Source organism: Phyllostomus discolor, chromosome 7 (genome assembly GCF_004126475.2).
Source record: "Phyllostomus discolor isolate MPI-MPIP mPhyDis1 chromosome 7, mPhyDis1.pri.v3, whole genome shotgun sequence".
NCBI lineage: Eukaryota > Metazoa > Chordata > Mammalia > Chiroptera > Phyllostomidae > Phyllostomus > Phyllostomus discolor.
This window is the reverse complement of record NC_040909.2, coordinates 125,816,373-125,834,649: the sequence shown is the minus strand read 5'-3', so window position 1 is coordinate 125,834,649 and position 18,277 is coordinate 125,816,373. Positions and strand designations below refer to the sequence as shown.

At 42.4% G+C, this 18,277-nt stretch overlaps 1 protein-coding gene across 5 annotated transcripts in view; it reads left to right on the top strand.

The window, feature by feature from the left end:
- Positions 1-18,277, top strand: part of ENPP2 (ectonucleotide pyrophosphatase/phosphodiesterase 2) — a 98,007-nt gene that overhangs the window by 47,479 nt on the left and 32,251 nt on the right. For 3 of the 5 annotated variants that reach the window (XM_036031377.1, XM_028533817.2, XM_028533816.1), the window contains exons 9-12: positions 3,094-3,149; positions 8,227-8,292; positions 8,993-9,065; positions 15,688-15,796. In XM_036031377.1, coding sequence (XP_035887270.1) covers positions 3,094-3,149; positions 8,227-8,292; positions 8,993-9,065; positions 15,688-15,796 — 304 coding nt within the window. Of the gene's footprint in view, positions 1-3,093; positions 3,150-8,226; positions 8,293-8,992; positions 9,066-13,532; positions 13,689-15,687; positions 15,797-18,277 lie in introns of all 5 variants that reach the window. The other 2 variants (XM_036031376.1, XM_028533814.2) reach the window with 1 other exon arrangement.

Sequence of the window (18,277 nt, the reverse complement as noted above, 5' to 3'; positions counted from 1 at the left end):
GTTGGAAAACTCTGTTGTCAACATTTGATGTTGAAATCCTGACCTAGAGATCGGGCAGGGAAATGGGCGACACTTGGGGATTCAAGTTGGGTGTGTCTCCACCCAGTGTCTTCTCAGCTCATTTTTTTTTTAGCTGTGTTGCTGTACCAGTCTTGAGGAAGCTGCATTCGCATTCAGAGAATTGTGATCCCATTTCTCTGAATTAACAAGGAACTAGGAATTTCTCTGTCTCTCTCTCTCTCTCTTTCAGAGGCTCTTTTTTCACTTTTCTTCTTTTGGACCCACGATTTAGTGCCTCCACTGCTCCCCACCCTCCCCCCGCCCCCCATGTAATTACTAGATTTAACTTCTGAAATATAATAAACACATACGACCTGCAAAGGAGCCTTTATAGTTGTTTATGATCTGATTTAACTTACAAACTTTACACTTCAGTCTAGTACCATTTGCTAAACTGAGACAGGTCAGCTTCATTACTGCTAGAATTCTTTGGTCTGAGATTTTTAGATGTGTGTGTTTCATTTCAAGTGCTCTCTCTTTGTTGTTCGATCTGTTCTCCGTTTGCACTTTTCTGACCACACTCCCATTTTCTTTTAGAAAGTGTGGTTGGCGTGACTTTTACCAAGAAGCAGGGAGGAATCATTTTCTTCTTCTTCTTCTTCTTCTTTTTGAGAAGAAATAAAAACTTTGAATGTTTAAATTATCCTCATAGTTCACATGGGTTACAGTTAAAGGGACGGTTGGTTACCTTTTTCTGATTACAAAAATTCGGGACTACAGGAAAGGGTAAAGAACAAGCGATTCAGGTTTTGCCATCGGGATACCGTCCCCACCCACTCTGGCTTCTCTCCCAGGGCTGCCCCCTCCCGCCGCCGCAAAGGCCGCTCCTGGGGGTCTCTCCTCTCCAGTGTTTCGACCTAGAGGTTATCTGTAGGGCTTCCTGTGGCGCAGATAATGATGACATCAGCACGTGTTCCATGATACTGTACAACCTTTCAAAGTGCAGGGTCATCGTTTGACAAAATTGCTTTAAAAAAACACCCACTAGAAAACCCCAGGTTGATCTTATATTTCATACCTGCCAAATATTGCCTAGTACAGCTTTCTTGAAAATAGCAAACCACTCAATTTTCAAGGAAGTTGTTTGGATATGAACACTCCAGGCTGTGTTTCTGAAGTTGAAATAAGTATGAAAACAGATCACTTAACATGAGCAACTGGTCTCTCCAGGATCTGGTGCAGGTTTTGAGGCACCTGTGGGGTGTCCAGCACCTGGCTTGACCGCATCTTCTTGCTAGTGGAGGCGTGAATGAGTGGGACTCCATTTGCTAGTTGGAACATGAATGAGTGAAACTCCAGGACACGGTTTGACTCCTGTTTAGGCTGGGGCACCTGGGCATGCCGGAGTTTGTATGTGAGGTGGAATATGCTCTGGACCACACCCTGGAATGCTGCTTGGAGCAATGTGAGATCCTTATCTCTCCGATGCATCCCAATGGGACCCCACTTCTCCCGTACTGATAATACCCAGGATCTAACAGGGTACCTGTGTTCTCTTGCCTTGTTCCTCACTTGCCAGCTGCAATAGCTGCAATTTGGGGGGTGGCTGGGGATTTTGGGGCCCCACCAAGGAGCTGGGAATCTTTGCAGTGCTCTCCCAGGCCAGGCGTCTCAGACCCTTCTGAGACCATGGCCAAACTCCTCACGCCTCCTGATTACCGCTTTGATCGCAAAACCCAAATGTTTTCCCTGGAGTCAGTGAGTCCCTCTCAGAGTCTGGATGCAGTGAAACCGGCAAAGGGAGTGGCTGCGATTCCTAGACCATTTTTGCTTCAGTCTGTAAGAAAGTAGCCATACTTCTCCTTCCCGTTGGCCTCCTAAAGTGAATGGTTTTCTTCTCCTAGACTTCTGTTTGGTGGGACGCTGGCCATCTTAAGTTGTTTTTAATGCTCCTAGAATAACTGGATCACATTTATTTCCATTATTGCATAATAATTAAGATGAAAATGGATCAAGTGGTTACCAAATGCTAAGACACTGTTTTAAGGACTTTAAATGTATTAACTCCTTAGAGCTTAGAACAATCCTATGTGCAAGGTAATATTATCTATACTTTGAAGGAGACTGAAGCACAGGGAGCTTAAGGAACTTGCTGGAGGACTGTGTGGCTGGTGAACGGCGGAGACAGGGCTTGGAATCCAGCTGCCTAGATGTGGAGCTCAGGTTCTTAGCTGCCCCTGTCTGCTGCCTCTCAACAGCATGGGGCAGAAAGAATATTTTACAAGCCTTAATGAAATGCTTGGTTCACCTAACTTATTCCAGGAACTCATTTCTAAAATTCCACTTACTAACAGGCTAAGTAGAAGATACAAAGGAAAATCCAGAATAAAAAAATAACCTTTTGGCCCTGGCTGGCATAGCGCAGTGGATTGAGTGTGGGCTGCGAACCAAAGCATCACAGGTTCGATTCCCAGTCAGGGCACATGCCTAGGTTGCAGGCCACGGCCCCCAGCAACCGCACATTGATGTTTCTCTCTCTCTCTCTTTCTCCTTCCCTTCCCTCTCTAAATAAACAAATAAATAAATAAATAAAATCTTTAAAAAACAAAAACAAAACCCTTTTTTTCCTTTCACTCACCTAGTTTAAAACAAAACAATGCAAAGCTAGGTTCCAAGTTCCCCACATCTGTGTACCAAACTGGGATTCTCCTCTGTAGGCTTTCAATAGTAAAGAACACATATGGTCTTCCCTTGGGTCCTTTGATGATTAGAATTCTGCCCTGTAAGTGTGGTGTTCAAAACAATGATCCGATCAGAAAGGTACAGAAGAGACCATGAAATAAGAGTTAAAAATGCCACTAGGATCATAGCGGAGCTTTTGAAAGCCTTTGCAGCGAACATATCAAATAACATTTATGGAAATAACGATTCTGATTTCCAGATGTGAAAAAAATCATGGTTGCAAATAATGTGAAATTTATGGTGTGGTGTGGGTAGAGTGTAAGATAACTGATATAATGTATTTTAAAACTATTTTTCTTCTTTGACCAAAGCTCAGAACATGTTCTAAACCTCTTATATTTTCCTCATTAGCTATGGATTACGGCCACCAAGCAAGGGGTGAAAGCAGGGACATTCTTCTGGTCTGTGTAAGTTACCTCTGTTTTGTCAATGTTTGTAAAACTACAATTATGATTCAGTTTATGAAACATTGATTTGACTTGATTTCATGCCAGTTAAGTTAAATGTACAAGAACCTGAACTTCTGAATATTTTCTGCTTTAAAATAACCCTCCAGTTATTTTTTCCGGAAGTCCTCTTTCTACTCCCTCTCCCACTTCCTCCTCCCATCCTCTCTTCCTCTTCTATGTCTTTTTTATGCCATCTTTTCTTTTCTTTTTTTTAAAAGATTTTATTTATTTATTTTTAGAGAGGGAAGGGAGAAAGAAAGAGAGAGAGAAACATCAATGTGTGGTTGCTGGGGGCCATGGCCTGCAACCTAGGCATGTGCCCTGACTGGGAATCGAACCTGTGATGCCTGATTCGCAGCCCACGCTCAATCCACTGAGCTACACCAGCCAGGGCATGCCATCTTTTCTTAATAGAATATAAGGAAGATTTTTCTTTTTCTTCTACTCATTCTTTAGATTTTTCTGTCCCCTTTTATACATTTCTGGTAACTTGTCACCCAGGGAATGTATATTTCTTAGACTACTTATGCTGTAGTTTGTATTATCATTTTCTGTCCATGTATTACAACACACTGTATTTGTTATTTTGCTTCACACCTTTAAAAATCTAGTGTGGTCTCAGGCTGATGTAGTGGTTTAGAGATTGGCTATTCCAGACAGGAGACGAGGGGAAACCTCTGTTTTCACCCCCCTTTCCCACTGAACTTCGGGGTTTCCCTAATTAGAAAATGGGACCACTCCTCTCCCCCACAGGGGTGATCGGGAGATTAGTAGTTCGTGCTTGTTAAGACAGAAGAAACTGACCTAACACAAGTGTCAACATGTTGATTATTTTTCAGGTCCTTAGTAAAAAGAAGGAATCTGTGTCAACTTTCATGGGGATTTTGGTCTCACCGAGATGTTCTTTCCATCCTTTTTATTTTTTTTGAAACCACCTAAAGCTGTTTCTGTGTTTGCCTCATATTCCTTAACAAAAATCTGACTATGCCATAATAGTAGTGTGCTGACAGCCATCACAGCGTTAAATTCACCCAGAGGGGTGCTGCCTATATTCTCCAAATTCAGGAATAAAAGTAGCTTTTTCAGATTTGAATGGTGAATTTGAAATTGGGTTTGGCGATTTGAAGCTGAGACAGAGTATCCCTTTAAAAAAGTCATTTCTCCCTTTAAAAAAAAAAGAGGTTTTTGGAGTTGAGAAATCCATGTGGGCATGTGGAACATGACACTGCCTCATGTAAATGGCACGTTGATGTACCAATTTAATCTTACGCATTACACTTTTAATTTTTTGCACCTTGACAGTCCCAGATGCTTACAGAAGTGATTTCTTCTGTTGGACAACATATTTGCCTGGCAAAATGGAGAGGAGCCAACAACATAATTGACACTTAGACCCACCCTTACCCCCCGAAACTGCTGCAGAGCTTCATTGAAAAGACCCAGTGTTCTGGTTCTGAATGGCGATTTTCCTCACCCACGTCCAACCACTTATAAGAAGGTGGTGTCCGAGGCCTCCAGTGATGCCTGTGGTTGTGCTGCTCTTCGCAGGCCATTCTTCTTGTGTCTCTCCATCTTGGAAGTGACTCGGATCCATTTTTTTCTTTCTTTTTAAAACACCTTTTTATAACTGAATGAAAACATGGCCATACTTCCAGTTATTTCATGGCATATGTGTCAAGGAAATCGACACATAGTACATTTGGGAAAATTTCAAATTTAAAAGCTGATTCAAGCCATAGACTTAGAAGGCCACCTTTTAACATGGTTCTGTACTGCAACCTAGAATTATCTTTCCTTTTTCAGTGACAGTATGTCATTTCAAAATCTTCCTCAGCTGACGCTCCATTACATTTTTTCTTTGGCATTACTTCATGTCCAAGGGCAATAATTCCTTTTACATATGAGAGTTTAGGTTGATTCTAATCACAGCTCTGCCTTAGTAGGTTGTTGGCTTGGGTCAGGTGATTTAATCTCTTAACAAATCAATTTCCTCCTTTTTGAATGGCAATAGTAGTATCTTCATCACAGGGCATTGTGAAGGTGGAAGGAGTTAACTTATTTAAAGTGCTTAGTAGGATACTTAGCACATACAAAACAACCAGTAAATGCTATTTTTTAAATTCACATTATTTCTCACCACATTGACTAGATAATGGGTACGTATGTCCAAAGGTAATTTGTTTTCCTTTATCACTAATAGTTCATCTAGTCCTTCGTTTTCCATTCCTCCTCTTTTGTCTGACCATGTCTAACATACAGGGTCTCATGACATACTCTATATCCGTCGGTGATGGTCAAGAAAACAGCGTGAACCCCATTTGCCTTTCTGTGTGGACATCTGTATGGCTTCCTTAGCCATATTTATTGGTGTTGACTCTGAATTGTATTTTGAACACTAATGAGTCAGGGCCACGTGTTTTTGTTCTGTGGGTATTTCATGAAAATAATCTAGCACTCCTAGGAAATTTAGAGACCACTCTGCCCAGTACCTCGTTTTCGAGATTGGAACACTAAGGCTCAGAGAGATGAAATGCTGTGCCCAAGGCCACACTTAGGCTGAACAGATACTCAGACCTCCAGCGTTGTCATCTTATGCTCTTACCCACTCCTCCCCCCCCCCCCCCCCCCCCCCCCCCCGCCGGCACATGCGCACACTCAGCCCCTGCCCAAAAAGGATAATGAATTCCTTATCTTTCCAGGCAGAGAATGGTGACTCCTCCATAATAGGAGTCTCTCATATGTTTATGTATATCCCCACAGGTGCCTTGAACATAATAAGCTTTTAATAACTATTTCACGAGTAAGTGTATCATCTCCTGGGATCTGTGAATTGAGTACTTAATGACAAAAGCTAACATTTTTCTAAACTCTTTCTCTGTGCCAGGCACTATTCTAAGTGCTTTATACATATGATGCCTTTTACTTTTGACGACCATCTTCTGAGACAGGTATCTCCTCATTTCACAGAGGCACAGAAAGGCTAGGTAACTAGCCAGAGTCTCGTGAGCAGCACACGTGGGGTCGGGATTTAGACCCGAACATCCTGGCCTCAGAGCTGATGTTTCTGTTCCCTGGCCCGTACCCATCACGTGTCCCGTCCAATGAAGGTGTTAAAGGGCGAGAGCATTCTGAACTTGACACAAATTCTAACAGCTTGTGTTTTTCCATGAGCATCAAATGAGTTGGTCAGAATCCATTTGTGTGACTTAATGCCAATTACATAAAATAAAGCAGCTTCTAGGTAGCTAGTGAAGTAAGATAAAAGGAAAAGGCATTCACTTTTTTTTTTTAGTTAGGAAAGAATTCAAAATATGTAATTACTTTGTTCAGATACGGGGGATTTCTCAGGCTGAAGAATTAAATATCTTAAGCGATTAACCTGACTTTGCTATGCCCATTTCTAATTCAATTATAGGATGTATTAAACAAGGTGGCATTTATTCAATAGCATTGGAATCTGTTGAAATGAGGACTTATTTTATGATACACATGATTTTCTGGGTTGGTGGGATAGTTTTGGACAGAGCGAGGCCCAGAGGAGTGGCAAATGCCCGATCTATCTGAGAAGGCCGGAGTTGATGGTGCTGGGGAGGGGGAGGCAGCTGGATTAGATACCCTGCCAACTCCGGCCTGCTCCCTCGGCTCTGAAAACCTGCCTTTCTCTTCGCTCTCTCTCATGCACATCCATAAAGAGTAGATGTCTAAATAGCTCGCCCAGCATTCCATGATAAATTTTTAACACTTTCTAAGAGCAGTTTTAGGTTTACAGGAACATTGGGCATTAGGTACAGAGTTTCCCTATGTACCCTGTGCCCCCACATACATGCATGGCCACTATCAACAGCCTTAACCAGGGCAGTGCCTTTGCTACAAGTGATGAATCTACAGTGCCACATCATTACCACCCAGAGACAGTTACACTAGGGTTCATGTGGGTGACAGTGTTTTTTGCTAATCACAGTTGAACTTGGGCTTCAGTTTGAATTCATCCTTAACATGCTCTAATGCCCAGTGTTGGATGGAGGAGCAGAAAAGCATGCTGTGCTCCTTGTTAGGAAAGAATAAGCAAATTTCCCTATAAATAAAGACATCACTCAGCTTGCGAGCATCTTCATGAAACTCAGCCGAGGATACAGGGCTCTCATGTTAGCCAAGCACTCTCAAAGTGAGGGCCAGATTCAGGGTAATTATATTTCAACAGAAGAATGAGACTTAAACACATAAGTCATTGTGGATGAAGATTATACCCTTTTTGTCAGTCTCATAATTATATGTGCCCATTCCTGATAGATTTTTGTAGAGCTAGAAGAGAATTTCAAGAATGCTTTTCCAAACCCCTTATTTATAGAGGAGGAACTTAAAGTTTCAGATTAAATCATGTTTCTAAAGGCGTATGTCTGCTTAGAGATGGAATGATAACTAATTCTGATCATTAATAAAAATAAGGCTTTTTTTTTTTTTAGCATTGACTAGGGTCCAGAAACTGTGCGTGCCCTTTGCTTGTCTTGTCTTATTTCATCTTCACAGCCAACCAGCGCAGTGTGCTTTGCTGTTATCTTTATGTTACTGACAAGTAAACTGAGGCCAAAAGAGGTCAGAGGCCCAGAGGTCAAGAAAGGTCACACCACCGCCAAGAGGCAGATTGAGGATATGAATCCTGGTGTTTCTGTGGCCACAGCTAACACTTTTACCCACCAAACAGCAACAGTTCTGAGCCCGGGGTCCTTTCTGCCTGCAGTGGAGTCTGAGCAGCAAGGCAGGTTCCTCATCTGACCGTGAATCAGAGTTTCCAGTCTCCTCTGGGGTTGAGCAATGTAATATGTTGCAAATGGAAATGGAAGTTCAAACACTGATTCGAACAAGGCCCTTCTGCGACAATGAAGTGAAAACAGATGGTGGTCAATAGAGAGCGCTTAGCCTGGGTGCAAGGGCAAGGGCTCATCGGGCCGGAGTTTGTGGACGCGCAACCTCTCATCGCTCTCTGCATGTTAATGCCCTACAGACTCCCATCATGCTTTGCTTGTTTTACCTGCAGGATCATCCCTCACGAGCGGAGAATATTAACCATACTGCAGTGGCTGTCCCTGCCAGACAACGAAAGGTATTTGTTTCCCTCTCCCTGACTTTTCCTCTTCTTTCTTCAGTATATTTTAATTTTAGGTTAGCATTGGGTGAAAAACTAGATCGACTGTGAAACAGAAGCACAGCGAAAGTTCAGTATTACTAAGTTTTGTGGTCTTAGCCTTCAGCGTTACCTCCCTGAGAAGGACACACTAGACGTAGGTTTTGGGGAGCATTTAATTACATGGATTACTACAGCTGTTAATCCTGGCCACTACCCCAGAGTTTAAGGGAGTTCCTGGCTTTGATAAATGAACCAACAACATCCCAAGGATTAGGGAAACATTAAGAATGCCTTTTAGCTTTAATGGAGTAGCTCTTCCAGGCTGCAGATTGCGTGGCCTGTGTGAATTGTCACTGGGCTCTATTATGTGGAGGATCAAAGACCTGAGTGTGTGTTTCAGATTTTCCTTTGTGACTTTTGATTCCTGAAGATGGGACCAGGCAGTCGCCACAGTGGGGGGTGGTTGTGGAAGCAATAAAAAACAAACAAAACAAAACAAAACAAAACACAAGACAAGAGCGTGATGTTTTCCATGGGAAGCCTGATAGCAGTTGGGAGATGAACCAGATAGGTATGAGGGGTTTCTTTTCTTTTCTTTTTTTAATGTGAAGGTATATTTGGTGTTCTTTGTTATGTGTGTTTTGGGGAGACTCTGAACCTGCCTATTTTCCTGTAGGCCTTCGGTCTATGCCTTCTATTCCGAGCAACCTGATTTCTCTGGACACAAATATGGCCCTTTTGGCCCTGAGGTTAGTAGCTTATCATCTGTCTGAGGAGAAGCTGAGTCCCTGGGCTACGTGATCTGCTGACCTTATTTCGTGATTTGTACAGAGTCTCTTTGGGTGTACGTATCTGAAAGGTTTATACGTAGTCAAAGAATTACAAGGCTAAAAATGTTTTGAAAAAGCTTCAACATACTTGTTTCTCTTGCAGGAATTTCCCTTCAGGTTGATTTGCTATTCAGATATGTTTTAAACGTAGTGCTCACGGGGTGCCATCCAGCCTAGCATGCAGGCATCGGTCAGCAGGTGAAGGAGGGGGAAGGGTGGGCATTTCCCACCCCTGGGACAGGAATGAGAAGGACTCTGGAGATAAGGGCTGCAATATAAAACACTGCAATGGACTTCCAGCTCCCTTAAAATGACCATGCAGTTCAGACATCGTAGGTCAGCTAAGTAGCTCTACTGGCCTTAGCAGGTATAATCCTCTGGGCATATGTTATAGCATCAGACAGTTTTATTTAATGAATTTTGATGAATATACCTGTGAAGCCATCACCACAATCGAGAATATGAACATATCCATCACCTCCAAAAGTAAAGCAAATTCTTCACTGAGAGAAGTACTGTTGAATGAATCTGGTTAGCAGAGCAGCGTGCTACCCTATATCAAACACTAAGGAATGTTAGTAGAAGACAGTCTGTTTGCAAGGTAGTAGCCAGTACAATTTCAAATTTAGAAGGGGATGGTGATGCTTTATTACGTTTCTTTTCATCTAGAGATGGAACTCTTCCAGTGTTTCAGCCTAGACCATTTTAAAATACCATACAATTTCTAATCTAAACCTTTTAGTATTTTATGTATTCCCCACTACTCTTTCTAACTAGGGTGGTGAGGTCTATACCAACATAATATAACTTGATTCTGGATGAGACACAATTTCAAAAACTTTGTTGATGGAAATTGCCTTCAATTCTCTTTTAGGCCACGAGAACACTGTTGTTTATAATTAAGTTTATTGTGCTACGCATAAGGATGAGTGGGATAGATATAATACAGATAACACTCGGGTTAAGGATTTCTGAGCAAAATATAGCACGTTTAAGCGAAGACAGTCAATACCAAGGAGCCATAAGTATTTCTGATTGCTTTAACGTTAATTCAGTCGTGACTTTTTTAAGCACTGGAAACGAATGGCTATTTAAAACCGTTCTCGGTTGCCTTAAATCATTGAAGTCATATAAGTCTGATGCTGTTTTTCCTACCCTTTGATGTCTAACCCGTGTGGCATGCTTATGAAACACAAATGATAAAATGAGATAAACATCTGCATGCACGAAACACAAATCTTATTCTTGTCAGAACAAGCCTGGCCGTTTTATCTTTTGGATGACTTTCTTTGAGATTAAAGTGAACAAAAGGAACCACACTTTATTAAAATGCTAAAAAAAAAAAAAAAGCTCTAAGCAGTTCCATGTGCCCTATTTAAAAGCTTGACTTTGCATAGATAATATCCCCTAAAAGACCCTGTGGCAGAGGCACAAGAGGGATTTGGGGGACAACTTGGTATAACCATGCTTTGAAAGGCAGGAAGCGGATACTTGAAAGAGGTTCGAGGCTGCTCCGGCTGCGTGGCTGGTAAGTGAACTAACTTAGAGATGCAACCTCAGGCCTTCTGACTCCCAGACCAGGAGCCCATGGGAACATTTAACTCCCCTTCAGTCCAGGAGAGGAGCAGAGTGATCAGCTAATAGCTATGCTCAAATTATATGGAACATTTTATGTCAAAATTTGGCTATTTACAGTAAGCTCTTATAATCTTCATTTCCTTAAAAGTTATATGGCTTAGTAATAAACATTCCTTGTCAATGAACCTCTCTGGATTTCTAATATGTATAGTTCAAGTGTGTGTGTTTTAATCAAGAAATCAACTAAAATGTTTTTTTTAAAAACTACTGAGCAACGATAAATGAAATATAATATAGGATGCTTTAATTTGCGGCAGCAATGGTTCTATGCTGAGTTTGCTCATGAATATACAAATGGACATTTTTCTTGTACTTCTTTTGAATTAAGAGTTGGAAGTATTCATGCATGCTATGTTCTTTTTAGAATTAATGCCTCTTGTAACTGGGATATTCTCACAGCTCCACTGGGTGAAACAGTTTTGATTAGATATATTGGAATGTGTCTTCGCTTATGATAACCTGGTAACCTGGTCACTTTCTTCTCTTAATACAAAGGATATTTCCAGATGTGAACTATTTTTTATTTGGGTCTAGAAACCTTATTTTTACTAAAATAAAAAAAAAGTTCATATTTTTAAAACACAAAACCAAAGCAAGCCAGCACAACCTCCCTCTGTTGTACACTAACTGGTTTATATACCTATGCATCCATCACATGTAGTTATTGTGCATGTAAAGATTATACCAGCTGAGTGAGAAAACATCTTGTATTTGACATTTCATTGAAATGATTCAGCAAAGTGCTGTGTGCTACAACACAGTTGAAGTTTGTACTTTCTTGCTTAATATTTGAGCATACCTTTTTTTTTTTTAGAACAATTGTCAAAGGCTATTCAATTAGATGACCAAAACTTGAGCTGAGAGTTGCAAGAAATGGTGTGTTGCTCCTGGTTTCATAGTGTAATGGTGAATGTTCAGAAATATGCTTGCTTTCAATTATTAGCGCAATCTTTTTCTCTTTGACCTTCTCTGCTTTCTCTGTGACCCTTCGTTCGGCTGCTCTTCCAGGCCTGGAGGCAGAGCTTTGGCTGGCTAGTGACTTCCTTCAGATGGCAAAGTATCCTTCTGAAAAGCAGGGAAATTTGCCCTTGTCCTTCCCACCCTCTTAATAACCTCAGGCTAAACTTCTCAAGCCAGACTAAGTATGGCTGGTCAGTGAAAACTTAGCTTCCAGGTACCTCTAACATTCGAAGAAGGAAATACATGCCTTATAATCAGTGGATGAACACTCATTTTGACTAAATCCCGTTTCCCCTGCTGCTCCTCTAACCCCGCTGCAATCGGAAGGGCCGCCGCCGCCTTCAGCGTCTTCGGAATGTTGAGGTCTCTTGCACAATGGCTGGTGTCTGATGGGCAGACTTGAGCTCCCGCTGAATGTATTCAGTGACCATGAAATGGGAACCTTTTTTTCCTTGTGCCTCTCTTCTCATGGAGAACTGCCTAAAACTATAGAAGCATTAAAAAAACAACACCACCGAACCCAACCAGAGTCTGTGGGGCTGTGTGTTTCAGTCGCTCTGCCGGAGAGGGAGGATGAGACACAACTGGAAGTGCCTTTGCAGTCGCTTGCTCTGGAGACAGTGAGATCGCATGGCAGGTGGCCTCCTTTGTGGATACACTAACCTCGTGCCTCCTGCTGCCCCTCCCTGCATTTGAATGATTCTCCGGACAGTCCCACCGGGAGAAATCAGCTAGGTAGACAGCAGAGCTTGCTGCTTCAATTCACCTTTGCACCATCAGCAAATCAGGGGCCTGGTATCCCCCAGCAATGGGGAAGTCCCAAAAGGTTATCTTCCTTACTCAGTTTATGTGTTGGCCTTGACCATTTCCTAGATTTTCAAGATAAGATGCATAGTATTGCTACTCTCCCCCCCCCCCGCCCCCACGCAAAAACAAACAAACAAACAAACAAACAAAACCTCTGGGGTTTCTGATAGAAAGAGTGTAAGCAGACTCTTTCGTGATATGTGTACTAAGATGAAGAGATATTGATGATTTTTTTACACTTTACCTAATTTTACAAGATAATTTTTTTTTAAAAAGACAGTTCTATTTATGGTTATCTCATGGCTTAGAGTGTCTCTGCACTGGAAACCTAAGTTATCAGTGACAAGTTCTCTGCAAGTCCTGATTTAGTACATTCGTGACCAAGGAGGATTGCCTAATGTTTATGTTTTCTTCTCTCCTTGGTTTTAAAATTTGTCCTGCTTCTTACCAATAAAAGGGGACCATTGCTTTGCTCTAGCTGGTGGTGTGAGCAGATAATTAATGCTCAGATTCTGAATTGGAACTGCCTACACAAGTTCCACTGCCCCCTTGAAATGAACATGGGGCTGATTTTCTATTTAGCTTTCAGCTAGTAATTTTTAAATGGAGAGCGTTTCCTAAGCAAGGACCACTCTCTCCCTAGTGCAGGAGGTTTGAAATGCAGAATTCTGTGTCACCTTCAGGTGCGTCCACCTGTGTCAGTAGGCTCCTCAGCCGAAAGAAACGGACGTGACTCAATTCTCTGCAATTATATTCCTGTTCTCAGTGAGGAGGCTGTGACAGCAGCAGCAAGATCCATTTCGGGGGTTCCTCGCTATAGAGACCCCTGAATAAGCCCTCATGCCAACTTTTTCTCACTTAAGGAGTCTTAGTTCTCTAACTAAGACTCTGCTGACCCCAGATGGCAAAGTGTGAGCTTTATCATCTGACCCAGAGGGACAGACGACTTCTGAGTCCAGACATCTCTATCCGCCAGTACAGGAGAGTAGTTATGGCTCACCTCTTACTCCGGCTAAGAGACCTAAGAGGAAGGTTGCCCCTAAGAGGAGACAGGAAAGACCAGTTGCTCCTCCAAAGAAAAGAAGAAGAAAATTACATAGGATGGATCATTATGCCGTGGAAGCTCGTCAGGACAAAGTAAGTTTATCTATTGTTCCAAAGCTTTGTGGCGGGCAGGTCTGAGTTGAAGCTTTCCTTCCGTGTCTTGGCTTGAAACTTAGCTAAACACGTTTCAGAAAAACTCTGGTGCATCTTCCTTGGCTTTGAGTCCAGAAGAAGCTGGTACCGCAGAGGTTAACACCGATTTGAAGACTTCCTGAACTTTCAGGAAGGCAGGAGAACAAGAGCCTTCTCCTTCTTTAGAGCTAGTTGCCCCCAGACTGGTATTCACAGTTAGGCTTGAGTGAATGTTGTTAAGAAGGCCGCTCCTGGCTTTGTTTCCCCTTAGTCACAGAATTTGTTACAATGGTTCTTGAAAACAACCCAGCAAGGTAGCTGGGGGAATCCTCAGAGAAAATGTAGATTAAAGCTCAATAGAAAATTGGCTTAGATTTGTGGTCTGCAACTTCAGAATTCTGAAAAGGACTTTAGGTTATAGAAAGAGGAAGTAATGGGCAGATCGAGTTGTGTGTGTGTTACACGAAGAGATAATGAGTAATGCCTAGTCTTCGCAGTACATTCATAACCCGCAGGTTAATACCCTCAGAACCCCCCAGCACTGTCTCATTCATGATGGTCTGACCTGACTACTAAGCCGTGGGCTCAGGATTTTAGCTAAGTTTTCTTGTTTGGTGAAGGGAAGTAAGTCATTGTCAAGGGTTGATCTGTGTTGGGTGTTCAGTATTTCTTCATCCTGTCAAGGGTCTTAGAGGAGAGCAAGGTTTTCCAGAAGCAAATACCACTTAGTCCCCCACCTGTTACTCCCTTCGGATTACGCTGCACGCATCTTTCTGAAACTGGCACTTGGGACTTCTTCCTTGGGACAGAATGTGAAATACTGACTTCCGCCCCGAAGAAAATCAAGCTTACCACGGACTTTATTGATGACACGATATGAGGGAAGGTCTTAAGTCATCTGAGAAGATGCTAATGGGAGCTAATATCATGTGTCTGAACGAAAAACAATATGCAGATCCCTTCTGTTCTCGTCTCAGTCGTCTTGGGTGTATGTATGGAATTGTAGTTGAATTGTGAAATTCCTCCCAAGTACTGTCAAGTCTTTGTCTGATGAGATATTTCTTAAAAATCTTTCCACTGCAGAGATGAAGTGAAGGGCAGGTCCCTACTATGTGAAAGCATTCGTGCTATTAGACGCTTCCATTTGAAACAAGCAAGTAAGAGATGGATTATGCTTCTTAGGCTTTGGCAATGTTTTCTTCAGAGGACTAAGTCTTGGTTTGGTGTTGTTTTTGTTAAACGGAATTAGGAATCTTCTAGATCAAGATTAGTGGTTTGCTTCTGTTTGTTAGGACTCTTAGAGATTCTTATTTTACTTGAAACCAGCTTCAAAGGGACTCAATGGAGAAGCGGTAGCTTTTTTCTCAGAAGAGTTTCTTCTCTCAAGAGTCTATCGTTCCCAGCCATTGACAGGTACTTGGAACATCAGAGGGATTGCATTGTGTTCGTGGTGTTCTCATTTAGCATCCAGTGAAGGTTACTTTTAAGCTCAGAATTTGTTTTTGACTCACTGAGCCTCCGTTTTCTTGCTGTGGTTCAAAGCCTAAATCTTCTTGCTGTGATTCAAAGCCTAGTGTGACTTCACTTAGGGAACAACAGACGTAAACAATCCATCTGACCTTCTGCTCTCAAAATTTTGGGGTTTCAAGGACATTGTTACATTTTAGAAAGGCCATTTTATCTCCAAAAAAAGAGAAGAATTGCTTTTAATATTTCTTTTATATTTTATATCAAAGTATCTTAAAAGGAGTTGGATGAGGAGAGATTTTATCCTTCTGGAAGAATACAAATAAATGTGCTTATCCTAGATTTCCATTAAGAATGGCAGGCAAATCTCCCTAGACAAAGCTCTGCCTCTCGGCCTGAAGTTTTCTTTCCAGAATGTTCTAGGAGGAGAAGATCTATGAGAAACTGAAAGGAAAAAAAAAACTGGCAGGGACTAATTTGCTTCTTTTTCCAGATGACAAATCCTCTGAGGGAAATCGACAAAACAGTGGGGCAACTAATGGACGGACTGAAACAGCTGAAGCTGCATCGCTGTGTAAACGTCATCTTTGTCGGAGACCACGGTAAAGCTTTGTTTCTTCTTTGCTAACGATCGGAGAGATGCCCAGAGACCGTTTCTGACGGTACTGCGGAACCCCAGTTCCCCCAGGTGGGGTTCTTCACCTCTGTCTTTGTTTTTCCGGATGGGGAAAGGTACCAAGCCATGACTGCACACTATGAGATGACCTGGGGTGACCCTGAGTTCATTTTGACCAAAAACCAGAGACTTCCTGTATCTTCCTAGTCTTTGTAGGGAAAGGCTTCCTACAGAAATCCATCTCTTACTAACATGTGGCAGATGATTTGCTTGTTCTATGAATAGCTTCCTCTGTGAATGTGAGTTATTAGATGATAAAACCTCATCCCTGATAGCCACATCCCTGAAAAAAGCCCACAGGGTTTACGAGGCTAAAAAAGAAATCTGAACATGATAAGGAGGCAGAGACATAGGATTCTTGTCAGAGAAGCAGGGTGGGGGGGGTACATGAGGAGAACTATTCCCCTGCACCCACTGGAGGAATTCAAGACGACCACCAGAGGACCCTGCTTTAGTTTAGTAGAGAAGACAGTTGAGAGGGAGGAAGAAGCAGTTTAGGACGCAGGTTTTCTAAATCACTGTGCAGAGTAGAAAAATGCATTGGCCCGTTCTTGAGGTGATCAAGAACGTCATAAACATGCCCTGGCTGGTGTAGCTCAGTGGATTGAGCACGGGCTGCGAACCAAAGCATCGCAGGTTCGATTCCCAGTTAGGTCACATGCCTGGGTTGCAGGCCATGGCCCCCAGCAACCACACATTGATGTTTCTCTCTCTCTCTCTTTCTCCCTCCCTTCCCTCTCTAAAAATAAATAAATAAAATCTTAAAAAAGAGAGAATGTCATAAACATTATATGATGATAGGGCTGGCCGGAGGGGGTCTCCGGAGAGCATTCTGATTTCACAAGTGCTCCAACTGAGCTCTGCAGAGTGCCTCCTGCATTCCAGAACCTTCCAGCGGAAATAGCGACCCTGGAATATGGGTCTGCTCTCCTCTAGGAGGGCGTTTGGAGGAGGAACATTGGCTGACTCTGTTAGTTCTGTTAAAATGAATGACAGGCAGATTTCCCATGTCAAAGCTCTGCTCTGGGCCTGAAGTTTTCTTTCCAGAATGTTCCAGATGATCTTTGAGAAGGTTAAAAAAAAAAGCTGTGGGACTGACTTGATCTTTTGTAGGGACTAAGTGTGACCCTCTGCAAAATCATACTCCACAAGTTTGAAGAACTTCAGATAGGACAGAGACTGGAGCATGGGACACAGTTGGTTCCATTGAAGTTGCCCAGAAGTATCAAGTGCTTTTAGTTACATTTTGGAGCCAGATGTCTAAGAAGTAGATGGGTTTCCATGAGTCACTTGCTGGAGCATTGTAAATCTTGGATCTATTAACACCTTGTCTTGCCAGTGTGTAGGCTCCTGCGATGAGTAGGTTGCTCTGGTTTTGGGCTGCCATAGCATCTCTTACTTAGAAGGCAGCGTTGGTCTAGTGTTTCAGAGCCTGGGCTTGAGTGAGTTCCACTGGAGTTCACGTTGCACCGAACCGCTTAAGAACCACTGGATGTGGCGTACGTTAGGTGGCCTCTCCAAGTCTCGGCCTTCTCATCTGTAGACTGAGAGCACTAACGCCTCCTCCATGGAATTGCTCTGGAGGGTGAAGGGTGATGATGCTTCAGGAGCACTTCACCTGTGGTCTTCAAAAGCAAGAGCGTTGGCTCACTGTTAGGTCGGCGTAAGTGACTTCCTAGAAGTGCAACAAATGGAGGAGCCTTCCAGTTTTCTCTTAACACGTGTTTATAAACTTCCCCATCCTGGGTGAACATTGGACAAGAAGAGAGTAGCTGTTTATTGTTGGTATTTTTCTTCCTGAATGTTTAAAAATGTGAAAAAGCAAAATATAGAACCCTTGTACTGTGTTGGGATATGTTTATGCTTTTTTCTCTCTTCATTTCAATGTGTTTATAAAAACAAAGGGCCTGGAACTGGGATCCCAGAAGGTGATTGTTTGAATTTTACCAGATCCAGGTCACTCTGGGCTATAATGTTTTATCCCAAAACCTTAGAACGTACTTTATAGAATCCCTTACTTTCCCCTCTTAGAGAATGTGCACCTATTGGACTGTGCACAGCAGCACCTTAAACCCTGAGGGCTCCACGTCAGCTCATAAATTCTGAAATGATAATAAAGGTCCCTACCGGCCTCCAGGGCCCACGATTGCAAGACTTGAGTTTGTTTATCCTTTTATTTATTTATTTGAAACATTGTTCAAGACGGAACCAAATCTTGGATCAGGAGGGAGATTTGTTGGTTGAAAAAATCCCCTACCTAGATTCTTTTTTTTTTTTTTTTTTTGGTCGTTAAGTTGCCAGCTTTCAGTTTTGACTGATTACATTGTTTACAGCTTGTTTTCAGTGCTATTTTGTTCTTCAGTTTGGGTGGTCACGGGGGCTGACATTTTTCTTTCTCGTCTCTTGT